Source organism: Oryza sativa, chromosome 3, assembly GCF_034140825.1.
Source record: "Oryza sativa Japonica Group chromosome 3, ASM3414082v1".
Classification (NCBI taxonomy): domain Eukaryota; kingdom Viridiplantae; phylum Streptophyta; class Magnoliopsida; order Poales; family Poaceae; genus Oryza; species Oryza sativa.
This window is the reverse complement of record NC_089037.1, coordinates 3,229,458-3,250,342: the sequence shown is the minus strand read 5'-3', so window position 1 is coordinate 3,250,342 and position 20,885 is coordinate 3,229,458. Positions and strand designations below refer to the sequence as shown.

Here is a 20,885-nt window from a genome sequence, read left to right as displayed (position 1 = left end):
TTTATCTTTTGTTTTATTACAAATCTGAACCTTACCAAGAGCGGTTTAGCCGATCACAAGGCTCAATTCCTGCCAGCAACCGAGAACAAACAAGACTTGAGACAAAGAGAATATGAAAATAATTGCTAATCTAAAAGGCACACAAATAATAGGGTGAGGTTCTGTAACACGCGTTGTAGTATGTATGCGCACGGAGCTAAACTAATCTAAATAAAACCTAAATTGACACGAGGAGATCCCACCAATATTTCATAATACCTCATTCAGATTGAGGCAGTTTTAGGTTTCATACCAAGCCTAACACAGTTTCATCTGCCTATCCTTGATAACCATGCCAGCTTTTCCTTTTACAGGTTTGCAGCAGTAAATTTTTCACCGTGCGAGTGAAAGAATAGTAGAAAAACTATTTCGCAGGAAGTCAACGGAGCTCAGAGAAACATCTACAGCCTTACAGGTTATGCTCAACTATACTCTCAACATCTCTGTTTTTTTTTTTTTGAGAAAACCCTCAATTTCTCATGGACACAAACCGTACAGCCAAGGGGCTAGACTGTTCATGGATGGGCCGGAATTTTAGTCCAATTCCACGGCTCTTACACGTGTATGGTCCGTAGCTTTCAAGGTGACTACCTGATGCTATCGATCGAGGATACTTGATGAACAGCAAGACTAAAGGCCAAAACCATAAATAACAAAGAATAATACCTAGATGACCTTTCTGCGAACTATACATGCTCTCGGCCTCAGTGGGTTGTCAATGAATGACTGAATGATTCTGCCACTCTTAGGGGTTTGCATTTTATAAAATGCAGGATAATTGCTTATTTGCTCAGTGGAAGATTTCGTCACGCCAAAATATGTTTATCAAAGGAAGCTGCACCAGTCAACCTGTAATTGATTAAAATATCTTCAACAGGCTGCTCCATTTAGTTTCCGCTTAAAGACTCAGGATAACTGGGCTACCATTTTTATTTTTTTGGGGGAACTTTTACATTTTATTGAGCAAGATATTATTGGTCTTGACCTTATCCCTCACAACAAGTGAGGAACATGTGCTACAGAGAGTTTTGATATCATTGCATTCATCATGCTTAGGTGTGGTAAGCTGAAATACTGAGTTGCCATGTACTCTTTTTTTTTTTTACCAGATCCCTGTCTCTTCAACTGCATGACCATACTCTCCAAATTGGTCTTTTATCCGGATATTGCCCCTTTTTATCACTTCAATTCTCAAAAAAGTGTGTTCATGGCCATGTATGCAGATGTTGCATCTAAAATGCTTGCTCTCATCATATATCAGTGAATAGTTTGTCTTCATGCTAATACCAGATCATGGTTCATATTGTTCTGTAATGGGGGATATATTACTGTGTAAAAGAAGTTCACTGTTCAGAAAGTATATTTGTTTAAGTACAAGCTCAGGTCAATTATTGCCCATTTGTCTCATGGATCGCTTGGCTATTTCTTTCGGTATGGTCATTCGTATCCACAGAGTTCTCGACAGCTGACACCTTCTATCAGCACTGATTCTTGACTTATATGTGTTTTACAAGTCATAGAATATATTGACGTATACTTCTTTTTTTTTTCCAAACGGCCAAACAGATTAATTGGCATTATATTAATAGAAGGGGTTTAAGTACACAGCCAAAGGCTGAAAGAAAAGGAAAAACTGTATACTTTTGTTTCATCTTTGAATTATGAGCACATTTTTATGCATATGCCACCACACTCTGCTTGTTATGTACCATACACTGTCAGTTCAATCTCACTTTTGCTGTCCGAAATTCTGATGTGAAGAACAACTTTGATCCTATGATGGACCAGAAGAATATAGTCTTTGCTCAGTGCATAGAAAAAGCTTCAAAGAAATGGTCCTCCAGTACAAAATAACTAGCTCAATCTTAAAATCCTTGGTCATGCTCATGCACTCATGCTTTATTGTACTGGTCCTGCCAAGTATGCAGGCATTTTTGTTGTAACCTGGTTTACTCATTTCTGGTTTCTGCCCAACTTGATGCTGGACAATGGCAGAAGCTGATGATGCCTGGATAGAAATTCTCTTGAGGCTGCTGGGAACTACTCTTGGATTTATTCAGCTCCTACAACCATCAATAATGTACTCTATTTCTAGACCTGGAATGATATTATTTTACTGTGAAATGGAAAATGACAGAACCCATTTATAGCTGCTCCCCTTGCTACACATTTAGAGATCAAATCTTCGCTCTCACTTCATCTTCAAGTCTTTCGTATTGGCTGCTGCAATTCAGACGCAGGACTTCTGGTCAGTTGTCGATGCTATAACTGGTGAAGTTTGTTACAATTCTACTATACATGTGGGCTCGGTGTGTATCACGCGACACATGTAACTAGTCCTTGTATACATTGCTGGTTGCAGGATTGGTTTTCGCCTTTAAGCTGGAGCGTGGCACTGGCAGCTGCGGTGGTTTCAGAAGTTGCATGGACCACTTGAGACGGTTTTTGTTGGAAGCTTCAGAGATGGCGAGCATCCAACCCTCGCGTGGCTGTACGTGCTCAGGGGCACTGTAGGTGAGGAAATACTGTCGCCTTGCTACTAACTCTGCTCTGACTCCTCCGCTCTTAAATAAAAACTCTGTCCTGACTCTGCAGCTTGTGTTTTTATCTCGCATTGCATTGCTGCAACTTGATTCTGTGCTTGGAAATCTGTTTGATTGTATATTCATTTTGTGTGGCACACCAACTTTCTTCTTTGCTTTTGCTGGGTAATTTTTTCTGTATTCGATGTTATTAAGCATAGTGCTAACTACCAGTAGTACTCTAGTAGGGCCTTCAAGGATGCTGGTTAAATGCTACTCCTATACACTGGCCGTGAAACATTTAGCACCAGTTTATAGAGACCACATGCTTGTCACCTCATTGTTTTTGTGTGAGAGATCATTAGTTGCTGGAATATCTTTTTTTTTTCTTTGGTGTAATGGGGGGGTGACGGGAGTATTGTAAAGGAGGATATGTACGCTGCACGTACGTAGCCTTTGGGCTTTGATGGGCATGCTCGTGTCGCCACGAGCTGTGGGCCATATTCCAAGGTTTTGTCAATGATGGTCACTTGATGCGTTTATCAAGGCTGGGGCCCATCTGGAGAAGAGGAGCTTTTGACAGCAAACAAAAATGGTGGATGCAGAGCTGCAGGCTGCAGGGACGGAGAGAGAGAGAGAGAGAGAGAGAGAGAGAGAGAGGCGTGGGAGTGGGACAAAAGGGTGGAATGGCTGCAGAGAGATTGAGAGAGCGTTGTATAAACTGTAAAGAGGAAGACAGAGAAAGAGAGGAGAGAGAGAGAGGTACTACTATGCATGATCTAGGGTTCGATACGATGGAGTATTTGACTTGTCCTCCGTGTACAATAACATCCCTATCAATAGAGGCTTTCAGGCAAAATGGCACGAGGGGAAGAGGGATGCAGCGTGCATGACTCTCACTTCTCAGAGTATGGTGATAGTAAGAGTCTAATGGCAATCTGGCATAGCAAAGGTTATTTAGTTATAGAAGAGTTCCAACACACACTTGCTGCTCTATGATTTTCTTGCTCTACATTCATAGTTCATGCCTTGACCTTCGGTGTTGGCCCTGTTACCGTTAAGAGGGAAAGGAAGAGAGAGAAGGCAGGCGGCTGCAAAGCTGAAAAGCTAAAGACAAAGAAGGACACTTTGGCCAAAGCATGAAGCATATAGATCCTGTTTTGACTGCCTTCACAGTCTGTATGGACTATGGACGCCTTGCCATCTCTTCATTTCGGTTTCAGCAATTAGTTACCCTATGGAGTTTAGATCAGTACTTAGTAGTGGTACTTAGTTTCTAACTTAATTAAGTTCTGCTATGTGCTTAGGATTTCATGGTCCTACTTGTACTTTACCATTTTTTGCTGGTTTCATATATCCTTCTTGTGGCCTGATTTGTACTTTGCATGCATCTGATATATTTTCTTTTGACATGGCCCACACTACAGTTTATCAGGCATAAAGTTATTGTCTGTGCAAGTACTAGGCACTAGCTTAGTATGTGTTTAGTTTAACATTTCTAAGTATGTTAAAATCATATAAGCGTCCCAAAGATACATTTCCATCTGATGCAGCTCTCTCAAAATGATTCTGGAAACTGTGATGAGAGCACGAATCTTTACAGAGTAGTGCCCATTTTCTTAACAAGTAGATGCCTCGACTATCAGGAAGGCACACACAGGGATGCCCTTTTTTGGAGATTTGGGGAGAGCATGCATGTCCAAGATGGCCTTTATAGCTAATCTAGACCCTGAAACCTGCTTTGCCCTGCCATTAGCCTGACAGATTTATTTTATGAAGCCAATCATTCAGGCTTAATTCCCCTTGTGATCATCTAACTAGAGTAACACAAGTGCTCTCTTGTGTTACTTCAAGGTTGAACACAAGGCTCTATGAGGTTTTCAAACATTATTATTGTGTTGAGTGGGTCCACCAACCAGTGAAACAGCCTTCAGGATAGTAGTATTTCCTCATGCCATATTCTTGGTCAAGTATGCTCTCAATTCAAGAAGATTGGCCTTGTCTTGGGGAAGGGAGCAAATAGGCATGACAACTAGCCAAGGATGTACTTTTTGATTTACTACTAAACCTAGGCACAAGTCTAATCTCAAAGATTGAGCCAGTCTTGCTGTTACTATTTTCACTAGCGATCATTCTGAAGCTAACCATCTTTCTCACCCGCTCGTGCAACCTCTTCTATGAAGATGGGTCCCAAGAGCTAAATTTGCCATGCCTGCCTAGTAGGATCAGCTTATCATACAGTGGCATTGGTATATACTGCTCCACTGTACATATATTTTACTATTACTACCTTGTACATATGAATCTAGCGTGTGCACAATTGTTTAAGGCAAAGTGTGTAGCTTGGCCATGATTGGGGCACTAGTGCAGTATCTGTATTGATAGTATGTTATTTAGTCATGATCAACATGAACTTGGTACAGGGATCGATAACAAATCTGCTACTATTCAGGATTACTTTCTCTGAGCTGCCATGCATCCGTGGGAATTTTTGGGATAAACTAAGCAGAAAGGATGGGGCTTTGCACGACTTTTGACGGAGATAACCCCGGTCGTGATCTCTTGGTTCCAGGATTATGATGCTAATTGTTAATTATTGGCTGTGGCTTCAGAGTTCAGACGGATTGGCCAGTTCTGGCAAGAATGCTTACATTCTCTCCTGCCATCTGAGCAAATGATCATTGGAAATCGACTTCACGTGATTGGCATACAGGTTTTATTACTCTCTCTCCCTCTCCCCCCTAACCTAACACCTGTCCTCATGGTGTGATCTTCTTTCCAACTGATTCTGATGTTTCAACTCGTGGAATATGCACATGGAAAAATTCTCCAAAAAAATGCTGGATCGTTAATTCTGGATATATCATGGCTATAAATAAAAATATTACCTGTGCCCCGAGATATAAGCGTAGCCAAAATCCCTTATACTTTGGATGAATGTAGTATATATTTCCTACGTGAAGTAACAGAAATGAGCATGTGGGAACTGGACTAGGGTACGTTTAGCACGTGCCAGGCTCAATCAATTATTACTGCTCACTGCCAATAAAGTGTACGTTCATCCGTTAATCTACTTCTAAAAGAAAAATTCAATGCGATATTAACTGCAGAAATTTTACTGCACGGAAACCATTTTATGACAAGTGATGACTGCTTTGGCAGTGGACGGAGAAAGAACCCAGATGAATTAGACCATAACTACGGGGCAACAACCGAACCTGGCCAGTCAAAAATGTCATCAGAGGAATCGACCTGCCTGTTGTTTATTACAACCTGTGTCTGTTTTATTGCTGAGATCAGCTATTATTTCCATGTCTGTACTGAGATCTCACGGTCCGTTCGTGTCCTTTTGGTATAGGCTGCAGCTGACTTGTTTAGTACCCAGAAAGGTGGTATGAGCGTACCACGAGCATAAAAACAATCTAGAAATAAAAGTCACCAGATAATGACAGATAGTAACACTCTAGTCTATAGTGGTACTAGCATTTCTGCAGTAGGAGAGAAAGGGGAGTTTGCAGCATTAGGTGTGGTGATTTTTGCAGATAGAGGGTGTATTTTATTCAGTCAGTCAGGTAGTCTCCCTGGTTTTAAAGAAAGGAGGGCCGTATCAGAAAAGAAACTAATGGCATTTCTCTTTTTTCTCTCTTTTGCCAAGAACTATGTTCTTGAACACATCAAAAGCAACCAAGGAAAATAAAAGGAGTAGCTAGATGGGGGAAATAGAAGATGGTATTGCTTGTTGGACTGAAGGTGCAGGGTGCAGACACCCAATGGAAAATCTAGGAGGTAGAAGTGGGAACCAATGTGCAATCTCTTGCATCCAGATTCCAGCATCGCCTTCGAAAGGCATGCTTGGCGTGCCCAAGTACACACACGACAAGAGTCCCCTCCTCCCAACATCTCTGAAACTGTCAGCTACTCAGCTCCACTCCTAGTAGCCCTCCTGGTGAACTGCACTTGCCAATTGTCATATCTGATGAACTGTGCATTGAGGTAACAACTTCAATTGCCTTTCTCTCCTCTCTCTCTCGTAGGACTAATTAGATAATGAGTATTAATTGTGTAATCAAGGATACATTAGCAGTAGCATATCTGCTTTAATTTTATAACTATAGCTAGGAACAGTACTAGTACTAATTCAATTGCAATGTCTTTTTCCATGCAGAAAGGTGTGCATTCCAGCTCAGATTACATACATTCTCTTCGCCGTACAAGAGCACAAAATCTAGCAGCAGCCGAAGAGGCAACGACCAGTCCACCACATTGGAATCGAACACTCCTAGAGCCACTGGTCTCCTCCTCTCCGATTTGGAGTACCAAAGCTTGTCAAAAGAAAGGAACAAGAGCAGGGAAAAAAAGAGCATGAAAGGGACAAAGAAAAACAAACAAATTAGGGGCCGTAGCATATCGGCACCCAGCCCAAAAACGCAAGAAAAACGTCTTGGAAGGTAAAAAAGTGAGATCTCTCTGAACAAGTGAAACGCCCTCTCCTTCCTGACTTTTTTTTTTCCTTTGGTTCTTCCACCAGCTTCTTTATCTGCTGCCTGAGTGGCCAATGGGAGTGAAGGATCAAAGGAACAACAACAGGTCAGTAGTAGTAGTAGTACACTGTTGCAAAGGTGTGCCAACATAATATAGTACACTCCTATATAAATGAAGCTGGACTCAAGTTCAGATGCCAGTAAACTGATAATATCCTGAAATTTTGAGTTCTGTTTATACACACATCCTCTAAAACTTCAAGTTTTTTTTTTAAAAAAAATCTAGTACTTTGCAGTAGGAGCTATACATTGCACGGAATACCATGTGTTGAGTAGTAGTAGCCCTTCACAAATTCACATGCATAAATACCGCAGTGCTTCTTCCTCCCAAGGGTACTGTGTCTGCCTGTCTGTGTTGTTTGCCCTTCTTCCATTTGCGCTCCTTCTCTTGGTTTTGCAAGAGCAACGAAAAGCAGAGACTGACCATCCTAAGATTCCTCTACACTTTATTCTCTCCCATCCTCACACGTATTTCATTTCACCTCCATAGACTGAAGTTTTTGAAGGAGAGAGACCTCCCTCTCAGTCTTTCACTCGTGCTGCTGGCTCAGCTCAGCTCAGCTCAGGGCCTCTTCCTCCAAGAAGCTGAAGGCTAGTAGTAGCATCACATTTGTTCTCCTCCCTTTGCTTCAGAAGCCAGCTAGAACATTAGTGTTACCAGCCTCTTTCCTCCAAAGAGAATCCAGATTTTGTTCTCATTCTCAATCCTCCTCATCTTCTTTCTCTCTCTGTGTGTGTCTCTCTTCATCCTCTTTCCATCAAATCACAATCTTTGTTTATAGAGAAACAAACAGTGGCCAGCCTCATTGTCTTCTACCTCTTCTTGGCCCCTACCTGCCATCAAACTGCCCATTTCGCTGCAACCAACAGTTTGTTTGGCTGCATGAGTGTTCCCCTGAGAAACAATGAGAGATGGCAGCAACACTACCAAGAAGAGCAAGGTACATCTTCATTCTTGGTCTCTTCCTGAGCCTCTTCATTGTGATTGTAAATGCCGTGTTTTCTGATTCTTAAATGTGGTGTTTCTTTATGTTTGTCACAACCTGTAGCTGTCATGGTCCAAGAGCTTAGTGAGGAAGTGGTTCAACATCAGGAGCAAAGCCCATGATTTCCATGCTGATGATGTAGCTGCAATTGGGAGGAGAGGTGCGCATGCGTTTGGGTTTGCGAGTGTGTGTTTTTTGCGTCTGTGACCCTGTTTGCTCCAACAGTGAGCTCGCCATGTCTCTCTTTCAGTCTTTCTTTGCCCTGTTTCTATCAACTCTCTTTTGCCACTTGTGGAAAGCACTATGGTTTCCTGGTTTTCCAATATATTTTTTTACAGTTTGTTAGTACACATTGATCAGGCAATCTGTTCTGATTGCAGGAGGTGATGATGAATGGAGGGGAAGCAGCTTCACCCGGAGGGAACCAAGCACAGTCAAGAAGAGCAAAACAGGTTAGCAAACTACAAAAGACTGAACAGTTTCGTGTTTTTTTCGTCTTGATTGTGCCATTTCTCATTGCATTCGCCACTGCCGTGAAATGGTTTGCTCAGAGAGGTCGTCGAGGAGGAGCCATGAGCGGTCGAGGCGCGGCAAGATCGACCTCGACGCCGCTGAGGCCACCGTAACATTAGACTATAAGTAAGCCTCTGCACTCGCAATGTTGGTGACACCCAATTCTTCCCACATTTGGGCTGCGCGTGATCCCTCTTGTTCTTGAAGTAGGATCTTTGTTGCCACATGGAATGTAGGTGGCCGATCACCCCCAAACACCATGAGCCTCGAGGACTGGCTCCATGCTGCACCTCCTGCTGACATCTACGTCCTTGGGTACTTGTTCTTGTTTCATCTCGCATATCTGAATTCGTGTCAGATATCACAACTCTGTTGGTTCGATTTCAGTGATAATTTTGATGTTGTCATTTTGTTCAGGTTTCAAGAGATCGTCCCATTGAATGCTGGGAACGTTCTTGGGACAGAGGACAATGGCCCGGCAAGGAGGTGGGTGTCACTGGTCAGAAGAACTCTGAACAACTTGCCGGGTACTAGTGGCAATGGTAGCTTTCGGACGCCATCTCCGGCGCCTGATCCTGTGGTGGAGATGGATGATGACTTTGAGGGATTGTCATCGAGGCAGAACAATGCGTCCTTCTTCCACCGCCGGTCATTCCAGGCCGGACTTAGCCGGAGCTTGAGGATGGAGGGTGACATTCTTGCACCCCAGCCTAGGCTGGAACGGCGGTACAGCGTCTGCGATCGAGCTATCTATGGCCGTCGGCCTAGCGACTACGAGGCCACCTGCCGGTGGGGTGGCTCATCGGACGATGAGAACAACACTGGTGAATCGCCAAGTACAGTTTATTCACCAATGTCGTATGGATACGGTAATCCGTCATCTCTGGAAGAAAGCCATAGACCGGCTGGTCATACTAGGTAATTTTCAAGCATTAATTTTGTATTCCTCTTTCATGAAATTCAGAGGCCCATTTTGGTTTCGCTTCAAACAAAAAAAATGTGGCTCATGTTATTGTTAATATGGTGTCCAGATATTGCCTAGTTGCAAGCAAGCAAATGGTAGGATTGTTTCTGATGATTTGGGCCCGGAAAGACATAAGGGATGACATTAGAAATCTGAAGGTTTCTTGTGTTGGGAGAGGATTGATGGGCTACCTTGGAAATAAGGTAATTCAGAGTTTCCCAATGTAGTATAGCAAGTGTGATTTTTGACTATTTACCTTGTATGGCTTGATTGCAACCAAGAAACTCTTCTTAGCTTAGGTATTCAACGGTAAAGGATTTGTTTTCCAGGGTTCGATTTCGATTAGCATGTCATTGCACCAAACAAGCTTCTGCTTCGTCTGCAGCCACCTGACATCAGGACAGAAGGATGGTGATGAGATGAGGAGGAATTCAGATGTATTGGAAATCCTTAGAAAGACCAGGTTTCCAATGGTTTATGGACAGTATGAGCGTTCACCAGAAACTATCTTAGAGCATGAGTAAGCAACGAACCTTGGCACTTAGCACAGGCTCTTAAAGCTTGTTCCATATTCATGTGTTATAATTTTGGGGCCTCTTCTTCTGCCTTTTATTTCAGACGAATCATCTGGCTTGGGGACCTAAATTACAGAATCGCGCTTTCCTACCGATCGGTGAAGGCCCTCGTGGAGATGCGCAATTGGAAAGCATTGCTGGAGAAAGATCAGGTGAGGGTTTGTAAACCTTCTTGAGTACAGTATCGGAATGAGTGTGTATGTAGCGTTGAACCCCTAGAAAGCAGTAAAATTCTTGTGCCACAGGCAATCAGGTGCTTTCTGTCTTGTCATTCTTTTACTTTATCATGTTACTAGATTTCTGATGGCTTGGCAAAAAGCTGGGGAGCTGTTGTTTTGAGTTTGAAAAGAAAAGGACATAATGTTTTCATTATAAAATTGATTCTGAAATAATGTATGATCTGAAATATCGAAAAACTTGACACTTTCAGTTAAGGATTGAGCAAAGAGGTGGGCGAGTATTCGTTGGGTGGAACGAGGGGAAAATATACTTCCCGCCAACATACAAATACTCGAATAATTCCGACAAGTACGCTGGGGATGACATGAACCAGAAGGAAAAGAAGAGAACGCCTGCATGGTATTTTGATTAGACACTATTGGTTCCAGAATTTTTGCTGGATTTTGTACAGTAATAGTAAATTTAATGATTTTTTGTGCAGGTGTGATCGTATTTTATGGTATGGAAGGGGCCTTAGTCAACTGTCATATGTTCGAGGTGAATCTCGCTTTTCAGATCATAGACCGGTCTACAGTGTCTTCAGTGCAGAAGTAGAATCAATCAATCATAGTAGAATCCAGAAGATGAGTTGTTCAAGTTCACAACTGGACATTGAGGAATTGCTGCCCTACTCATATGGATATACTGATATTAATCCATATGGATACACTGACCTGAATTTCTACTGAAAGTATTTGAGAACTTTGATTGGCATCCTCTGAATGTTTACTCCTGCAGCTATTGATGAAGTGGTATGATTGGGAGAGTGATCTTAGTTCTAAACTGAAATGTCCGTGTTCCATAGATACTAATCCAATAATTTCCAATGGCAGGCTGCATTGTTGATGGAGATCAGAGGACCAAGTGAACAGGTTCACATTGAATGTAGCAAAATCCCAGAACAGCACATTGCACATCTTCAGAAGTTCACCAAGCATTTGAATAGTTCGCAAGATCGATTCATTGTGACAAAGGTACTTGTGTGATCAATCTCATGCCAAAATATCTACATGACATTTTTGGTGAAGGAGAGTTGTAACGAGCAATTTTGTCATGTTCCTCTCTTTTGTGCAGCCAAGGTATGGACCATGTTTCACTGAACCCTGAACAAAGTTAAATAGATGCTGCAACTAGTGGGGATGGTGTGACTCAAATTATGAAACTGACTCCAAAGAGAATAAGGAACCGAGATGACCACTTACACAGCAAAAGGAGAGGAACAACGGCAGATAGGACGATCACTCAATCATAAGTACAGCAGACTTTGGCCACCAACAGCAAAGATACTACTGAGTACTGACAACAACGGCAAGCGTCCACCAGAATTTTCATCTGTACATTGTAGTGCAGTTATTTTTTCTTCTCTTTTTTCTCCTTTTTATTCCCTGGTTTTGGACTGTAACGAACAAGTAGAAACCATTTGCAGTTTTGCACAGTGCATTGCACTTCTTTGTGTGGGTATTTTAAAGCTGTAAGAAAGGGCTATGAATGCCTGCATTGTCCATATCATTTCCATGGATGGAAAAAGGATGTATAGGCTATCATTGTCATGTTTTTGTTTTCATGAGCATTGTCTGATCAATTGAGCTGACAAAAAGGCTACCAGTCACATACATTTTCACCAGCCTTCATTCACTCTACAGGGCAAAATGTGTTATACTACTACTACTCTATTCCTTTTGCATCCTTCCCACTGTTCTCATGGCTGGAGCTGAGAATAAAAAGGCAAGAAATGTGTTGTTGGGATCTGCAGAGACAGTGTGGACTCTATCGTCCGTCCTTACTCCCTCCGTATCACATTATAAGGGATTTTAATTTTTTAATTGCAACGTTTGACCACTCGTCTTATTTAATTTTTTTTTGCAAATATAAAAAACAAAAAGTTGTGCTTAAAATACTGTAGATAATAAAGTAAGTCACAAATAAAATAAATAATAATTTCAAAAAAATTTGAATAAGACGAATGGTCAAACGTTGCAAGTAAAAACTCAAAATCATTTATATTATGGGACGGAGGGAGTAACTTCTAGCTACTAATGGAGATATAGCATATATAGATTTTCGTAGCCATCATAGTCAGAAGTTGTTTTTTTTTTAATGGCGGAGGAAGTAAATCTTTGTTCTTGTGTTTTGTTGCGACTTGTGAGTGCACGCGCACGCGCTGATGAGGTCTACCTTGGAATGATTTGCTGCTTCTTTTGCACTGCACGATGGCCAGATTGAGTGCAACACTGCATTGCTGCAAAAAACACAAATGGTTCAGACCCAAATGGTTTCAGTTTAAAGCTACTACCATGCAGTCTGATTCAGTGGCATCAGTCCTGGCAAGGTTCATGCATGCACACCAATAGTTCTCGAGATGCTAGGTGATGATACAGAGAATCAGATATTGCTTCCTGAAGCAAATCATTGTCCACTAGAACAGGAGAAGAAGAAGAAGAAGAACAGAAGAGGACTGATTAGCAAAGGTGAAAAGCTATCAAATCTCTGAATCCTAACGACCTAACCCAGTCTCTTCACAGGGAAAATGCAAAGTTCTAGGCTGCTTTAACCTCAATTCCAGCCGAAGAAACCGACCTTCTTTTCACTTGACAGTGTCTCTTGCTTAACAGAAGAAGATAACCCTTGGCTGTGCCTCAAAAGGAGTGAGTTGGAGGAAATGACAGCCATCTTTCACCTAGCTAGCTCCTTTTCTGTGGGCGGCTAAAGAACTGTAAATTTTACCAAACCTATACAACAAGGTAAGTAGGTTGCTGCATGCATGTGCTTTGTTAATCTGGCACATATCCATGATCTGTCTTAGCTAGCACTTCAGTGAATATTTGTGCTGGCTAGGTATGCTACCATATGGGTGTCTCAGTGTCTGTGGAAGCTGTAAAGCTGTAATAATTCCCATCAGTGAGAAAGAAATGAATCTGTCATTATTTTTATGAGTCAATTTTATAAAACTACATATTCATCCAATCTATTGCAAAACTATAGGTTTAAGTACATATATCATAAAAATAAAAATACAGATTTAGCGTATCTGTTATCATAAAACTACATATATTTTCTCTAAAGGCAAAGAACTAGATTCAGTTGGTCATAAGATATTACTATCTCAAATATAAAATGCAGAGAATAATATATATCATAAAAGTAAAATTTTAATACTACAGGTAATTTTTAAGGAACGTAAAATTTCTCTATTTCTGAATACTGAGAACAAGATAACAAATTTGGCTGAAATCTTAGTAGTTTGACAATATTAATTACACCCAGAGATCAAGCAAACAATCAATTTCTTTCTTCGGGGCCTGTTCACTTTGATGCCATTTTCAACCTTACCAAATTTTAGTAAAGTTGCCAAAAAAAAAGTGGCTTCATTTAGTTTGCTGCCAAATTTTGGTAACTATTTAAGAAATTCTGGTAAAATTTTGGCAAGTTGCCAAAATTTGGTAAGGTTTTTTTTGGCATCAAAGTGAACATGCCCTTCTTCTTTTTAGTAAATAGAGGTATTTAATTTCCTGCAAATAAATCAATTAACTGATCTGTATATACAAGGAGACAGGAGTACGTACGTACACAACGATGGGGCCTCATCGGCTAAAATTTGAATTTTTAATCTTAAATTTGAAGCTGATTTTGAGGTTTTTCTATCGGAGTTTATTTCTCAGCATTTACTTTTAGATATCTAAAAACATATATATAAAAGTTTTATTCATAAATTATGTTTTATTTATAAATATGTCGTAAGCGAAACAATGGGTCCGCGAGTGAACTGATCGGGATGAAGAATCTCAGTGCGTATGGAGCAAACCGGGCATGGCATCGCATTGCATTGCACCCTTTGGACACTGAAGTGATTGGGAGAAAGAAAAGCGTATTGCGTGAGAAGACGCGACGGCTGATCGAACGACATGGCTTCTTCGAGAACCCCAAGCTCTCTCAAACTCAAAGCAAAGCATTCATGGCGAAACAGCCAAGGCCAAGGAGCCACGTTTTCGCATGGGGCCAGACCCATCTTATCATCTTACCGACGCAGCAAGTAGTAAGTGCATGCGCAGCTGTCAAGATTCATCAATCTTTCTAGTAATTATTGATGATTATCTATGTCTCTGCTAATGATTGGATAGAGTCACGATCTCACCTTTTTCGCTTATGCTTATACAACTTATCAGCTAAAATTTAAATTTTTAGCCTTAAATTTAAAACTGATTTTAAAGTTTTTCACCGAAGTTTATTTTTCAGCCTTTGCTTTTAGATCGTTAAGAACATGTATATAAAAGTTTTATTCACAAATTACTTTTCGTTTGTAAAATATGTCGTTTTGCTTATTCCACGAATAAGCGAAACGATGCGACCATCACATAGGCATGATCGATCAACCTCCTTTATCAATTATCAAGTTAGATTAAGAGAAAATTACCTGAACTTTTTCAGAGATATGTTTGTTAGCTTTTAAAGTGCAGTAATTGAGCTAGGCTTAATTAGTTTCCTCTTGAAATTGTTATCTGGTTTGACATCATTCTGATATGCATTCATCACTGAAACTCGATGGGAACAAAATAATATGAGTAGATTGCTGCCAGGGGGATAATGAATGATCACTCTCCTCCCTGCAAATGGACAATGCTGCACTTTTTCATTTAACAATCTTTTGCATGCATGGAGGAAACAGGTACCTAAAGGTAAGTACTATTATCATATCATGCAAAAGAATGGATATATATGCATGGAGGATAGCATCAAAGTTAGGAGGTTGAGGGGCCTGACCAGGCATGTCTCACCACCATACTTGCCATTGAAGCAATGGCTGGTGTTTTTACTGCAATGCTTCAACGTGAGATAATGATACAAAGTGGTTGAAGATAATGCTAAAAATTACCATGCACATGGAGTAGTAAAAAAGTTGGTAATCTTTACCTTTATACTAATTATGCACTTTAAAAGCTATCATACATATGTTATCCATAAACATATGGACTTTGATTAAATAGATTGTATTATCGTATACGCCGTATTAAGAATTCATGTTAGATGAAATAGGCAATTGTAAATATCATGGAGTCTTCAGGTTTTTTTTCTCCAAATTTCATTAACAAATGTAAATTCAAAATTAATAAAAAATGAAGCTATATCCATATATCTTGACTATTAAATTATTTTTAAAAGTAATAATTAGCTAGTCGTAGCAGATGTGGACTTTTCTAAATCTAACTTATTACAATTAGAAACAACCAACGTATGAAGCACGTATTAAACTTTTTATATTGCGCCAATCATATAAACCGGTACAATGTATGAGTTAACGATTAGTATATAAAATTTGATGTGTCCTCGCCAAAAAAAAAAAGAAGATGTGGAGTAGTCTTGGTTCCACATTAATAAAAAAAAGAACGTGAGAATAATACTACTTCAATCAATTTCATTTTTTTCTTTAAAGTTGTTACCATAGCATCGTCGTTCATATATAAGTCATAACCACAAAATTCTACTTTAAGTTAAGTCCGAAGTTAGGCAAGTACTCCCTTCATCTAAAAAAAATATTTTTTTTCTAAATTAATTTTCAGAAAATTGTCTTTTGCTGTCTGAGACAGAAAGGGTACATATATGCATACACTGCAATTAAGGCCTGGTTTAGTTTCCAACTTTTTCATCACATCAAAACTTTTCTACACACACAAACTTTAAACTTTTTCGTCACATCGTTACAATTTCAATATGTGTTTAGTTCCACGCTAAAATTGGAAGTTTGACTAAAATTGAAAGTTTAAAGAAAAAAGTTGGAAGTTTATGTGTATAGAAAAGTTTTGATGTGATGGAAAAGTTGGAAGTTTGAAGAAAAAGTTTGAAACTAAACAAGGGCAAACTTCCAATTTTGACGTGAACTAAACACACCCTAACCACTAAAGTACTAAACTATCTTTCAAGCAAACAATTAATCTGTCGGAAATTACCGATGGATAGCATGCATTTTCTAAAAAAATGTACCGATGGATAGACAAGAGTAGGAGCATCTGGAGCAAGGAAGCTGGAAGCAACCAACACATCATCGATCAGGCTTAGCTTTCGCTTCGAAAGCCGCGGAAAAGACCTTGGATTGGAAATGAGAGCAACCGAAGAAGACGATCGATCGAGAAGCCTATACACATGCTGCCCTTTTCCTTTGGAAATGCCCATCTTTTTGCGTGGCTCGGAAGCTGTCAGAATGAAGAACGATCGAATCGAACTATGGTACGTGTACTACAGTACAGTATATCCTCTCGATCTCTTGCATAGTTTCATGCGTGCATAGTGCATACATAAGTATGCGACGAGTTCTGACTCCAGCACAGGCAATGCGATGCACTACACAGTACAGTAGTACACACATTGTGCAACTGTAATGCATGCAGCTTGCGTAAATGGTGTGTACAGCGGTACAGTGTAGACAAAGAATATGCATATATGTTGTATACATAAGTTTGAGAAATTTTATAGTAATTGAAGAGATATCAAAAGGTACTTAAAAAATTTTTAGTGTAGATTTACATACCTCACAATATTAAAGATACCAAATTTTATGTTAGAAAATAAGGTAACACTAGCGATACTTACTTAAGAACAACAAAATCACTCACATAATTACCATGGTTCTTGTTTTTTTTTCCAGCTACTTTATCAAATCCGTAATTTTCTTGGCGGTCAAAAACCACCAAGTATAGCATGAAAACTGCCAAGGTTCATTATTCCGTCGACGGACCGTCAAGTCTAGAAAGTCAGGGATATTCAGATTTCTTGGCTGCTAACCATAAGAGAAGAGCAATTATACGGTCATTGAGGAGGTACCATGAGGTACCAAAAATTTAGTGTAAAATTTGGTACCTCATAGTAACTAGGTACCAAGAGGTACCAAATTTATAATAGAAAAAAGTGGTACCTCATGGTACCTTCTCAAGGACCATAAAATTGCTCATAAGAGAATGTTTTCTTAGCGATCGGACTGCCAAGCAAATTAAGAAGATTGCGAATGTTTGAAAGCGCCAAGAAATGTAACATTATCGGTCTAGATCGGCATGAATATATCTTTCCTCTAGGTCTATAAACATATTTTTTTAAAGCATTTTCTACCGCATTATTTAAACCACTTGTTCTTACTTACTCCTTCCTATAGCAATTCTAGCAAAAAGAATACAATTCTAGAGAACTGATTTCCCCTCTAACCACTCATCATTTAAATTTATTCTCAACTTACCACCAATGACCCTCCCACTCCCAAACACCATGATCAAATGGGTAATTTTTCTTCCTTCCTAATTTATCTTTTAAACGTTAGAATTGCACTTTTTATTGGGACAAACTAAGTGTACATGTTAAGTTTATTTTTCAAATATTTAATTTATCCATACCATTAAGTCGATAATTAATTAATACGCTGTAGATTCTAGCTAGTTTTTTTAGAAAGTTATTGGTCGGTTTTCGACAACCGACAGGAGCTAGTCGTTGTGCAGTCGCATATATACATCGGTATTTCATGCAGTTTCGATCGATCGAGCACGAGCAGTGTTTTTGTACCGGTTATGATCTGCACATATATATACATATATATATATATATATATATATATATATATATATATATATATATATATATATATATATATATATATATATATATATATATATATATATATATATATATATATATATATATATATATATATATATATATATATATATATATATATATATATATATATATATATATATATATATATAGTAAATTTGTTTGGTGCTCCATGGTGCCCGGGCACCATTGTTGAAATTGAGTATATACCCAATTCAAATGAGTATGAAACTTTTTCAATTACCTAGGTATTAACATTAACTACTTTACTAACTAGTTTAAAGCAAGTTTGAACTGAATTTGAACTTGTTTTTGTTAGATTTTGATTCTAGGTATATAGCATCCATACATATAATTAGTTAGGTATGTAATCATGGATTGTGAAATAAAGTTAAATTTGAGTTGTTTTGTTGATAAGTATAGGTATGAATCAAATTATTATAACTAGGTATATACTCACAATTTGAAAATTTTGAAAAATTTGAGTGATTTTGTGCATTAGATACCATGGTGCCCGGGCACCATGGTGCCCCATATGAGTGTCCTATATATATATATATATATATATATATATATATATATATATATATATAGGCGTGTAGAGTTGCATGACATATGGTATATATGCTCGAGCTGCAGCAGAGAGCAAGCTGGGGTCGTGTCGACCGACACTCTAGCTAGCTCGATCGGTCGGTGTCAACCAATCTACTCCTATCACTTAGGTAGGTACGGGTGAGTACGTATATATGCGTGAGTGACGAGTCACGTATACCGTTCGTTCATAAAAAGTTTACTGAAACTGTAAGCTAGCATCTACAGTGGCTGAGAATTTTCGAGCTTCAGTACTACTGTACGTGACACTGTTTATATCACTGTCGCAAAAGAGAAAAGAGACCGTGTAGCACGAGGGAATGAGCAAGGCCGCGCGTTTAGATGATACCAAAATTAGAAGTTTGGTTGAAATTGAAACGATGTGACAGAAAAGTTGGAAGCTTGTGTGTAGGAAAGTTCTGATGTGATGGAAAAATTAAAAGTTTAAAAAAAAACTTTGAAACTAAACACGGCGCAAGTGAACAAGTGAACTATCGACTCGCCGATTATATAATCAACAAAGATATGTAGTAACACGATCGAACAGTCACATCTTCCAAAGGCCAAAGGACGCTACCTGTAGACTGTAGTAAGCATTTGAGTAAATTGCAGAAAAGTTGAAAAAAAAAACACATGCATTATACCCCTACTCGTATTGTGAAGTGTTTTATATTTTTTTAAATTATTGACGTGCAGCGCGCACAGTGCATTTACTTGAATTTTTCATCTTATAGGGTGTATATATTTTTTGTAAAAAAATATAACTTCTCAATATAAGTGATTTCCTTAATTCTTAATATTTGAACATGGTGGGGCTCTATGAAACCCTTAGACAAGTTCTAAACTTGATACGGGTGTTTACATTTACGGCTAATTATTCTCGTAAACAGCGAGATGCGTATAATGATCTAGGGAATCTCAAGATATATCAGTATAGTCTTCGGAAGTGTTTATAGGAGTAAGGTGTATGTGAGACTACGCGTGCACGTTTATAGGGATGATTGTATATATGTTTATATGAGTGCCAGCGTCTGTACTGTGTTTTCTTAAAAAAGACTGGTTATAGGTCAAAATCCAAAATACTCATGGTTTTCATAATTTTGACCGTAAAATACGTCTTTCTTCTGAAATTCACTTTTACTTTTTTTTTTTGAAAAAAAAATTGTGTCACACGAAAAATTTCCTTGGTAGGGGGGTTCACACGAAAAACGGCCTCCTCGCGGTCGCGCCGCGGCCCAGCGAAAGCCCGTGCTACGCAATGCAAAGCACGCGTCGCGGCGAATCTTTTGGGCCCATGCGCGTGCATGCGGTCCGCGTGATGCACGGCCTCACGGGCCGTTGAACGGATCGCGGATGATTCGGCCCGTGCCTCAATGGGCCGTGGGCCGCTAGGCGGCGCACGTAACGTACCAAGCGCTTTAGCCGTAACAAATTTTCGGAGTTTTTGATTTGCAATTCATGTTTCTATCTCCAAATCCTGGCAAATATGGTGTAGGTGGGCAGATAAAATTGTTGCGATGGGGACCAAAACATCAAAGGGGATATGAATGGTTTGTGACAGTGGAAGGTAGTTCGAAATCGTCTACATTTGTTGCGAAATCATTTACAATTATTCACCCGTGTACTTGCAAGATTTAGTATCTTACCTACCGAAAGGTAATTGTATCTTCAATACTTGCATTCAAATCTGAGTCGTGAATTGCATTTAACAGGATAAACTTTGTTAGCAAGGGTTTACTTTCATTTTATTATTACCAGTATTAATTGAGGGATAATAATTTGGCAAATGCATTTGTCGCCAATCTGATGGCCAAAGTTTGGCAAAAGTTTGGCATGATATTGCACGGAAAAGGAACCATCAAACAGAAAGTCAGAAACCCCACCGAAAGATGAGGGGGGCACTAATCATGCCGGTGCATCTAACAGCATTTTTTCCGTCTTAGCCGTTTGATGAACATTCAACCCTGCGCATCCTAATTTCGTGAGCACTCTTGAAAACCTATATCATCATTTATTTTGAGATTAACGAAATCATCATAGACGTTTCTCTAAATGCGAGAAACTGTGTCAAAACCATAACTTATGCCTAGATTGGCTGATTACGTCACAAGGAATCTAACCAGTTGAACTCGCTCGCTTAATATATATTGACACTTTACAAAATAAGGCTTATTATTTGACACGCCAATTGTCATTAACTCACATGGTTTCTTTCATATGCGATTTTTCACTTTAATACTTCACATAATCAAAAGTGAATAATGTCAAATCATCCAACTTTTTTCTCTTTGGCCCGGTTCAACAGGTGGTCCAAAAAAGGCGCAGAGATTCATTCACATCCAAGA

At 39.4% G+C, this 20,885-nt stretch overlaps 1 protein-coding gene across 12 annotated transcripts; it reads left to right on the top strand.

Annotated features, from left to right (window-relative positions):
* Positions 1-268: 268 nt before the first annotated feature.
* On the top strand, positions 269-11,974 carry LOC4331699 (type I inositol polyphosphate 5-phosphatase 4). Of its 12 annotated transcripts, none has more exons than XM_066308599.1 (21): positions 269-454; positions 2,035-2,119; positions 2,214-2,287; positions 2,402-2,553; positions 5,014-5,274; positions 6,217-6,554; positions 6,727-7,009; positions 7,090-7,148; positions 7,593-8,043; positions 8,152-8,248; positions 8,469-8,540; positions 8,640-8,727; positions 8,809-8,916; positions 9,019-9,519; positions 9,633-9,768; positions 9,895-10,085; positions 10,184-10,292; positions 10,571-10,719; positions 10,802-11,111; positions 11,193-11,333; positions 11,434-11,974. In XM_066308599.1, exons 9-19 carry the CDS (start codon positions 8,008-8,010, stop codon positions 11,046-11,048), a joined length of 1,734 nt encoding a protein of 577 aa, XP_066164696.1. In that variant the 5' UTR covers positions 269-454; positions 2,035-2,119; positions 2,214-2,287; positions 2,402-2,553; positions 5,014-5,274; positions 6,217-6,554; positions 6,727-7,009; positions 7,090-7,148; positions 7,593-8,007; the 3' UTR covers positions 11,049-11,111; positions 11,193-11,333; positions 11,434-11,974. The 12 variants fall into 12 exon arrangements, with proteins under 12 accessions (XP_066164696.1, XP_066164697.1, XP_066164695.1 ...); XM_066308600.1 differs by having other exon boundaries at positions 2,190-2,287; XM_066308598.1 differs by having other exon boundaries at positions 1,149-2,119.
* Positions 11,975-20,885: the final 8,911 nt, after the last annotated feature.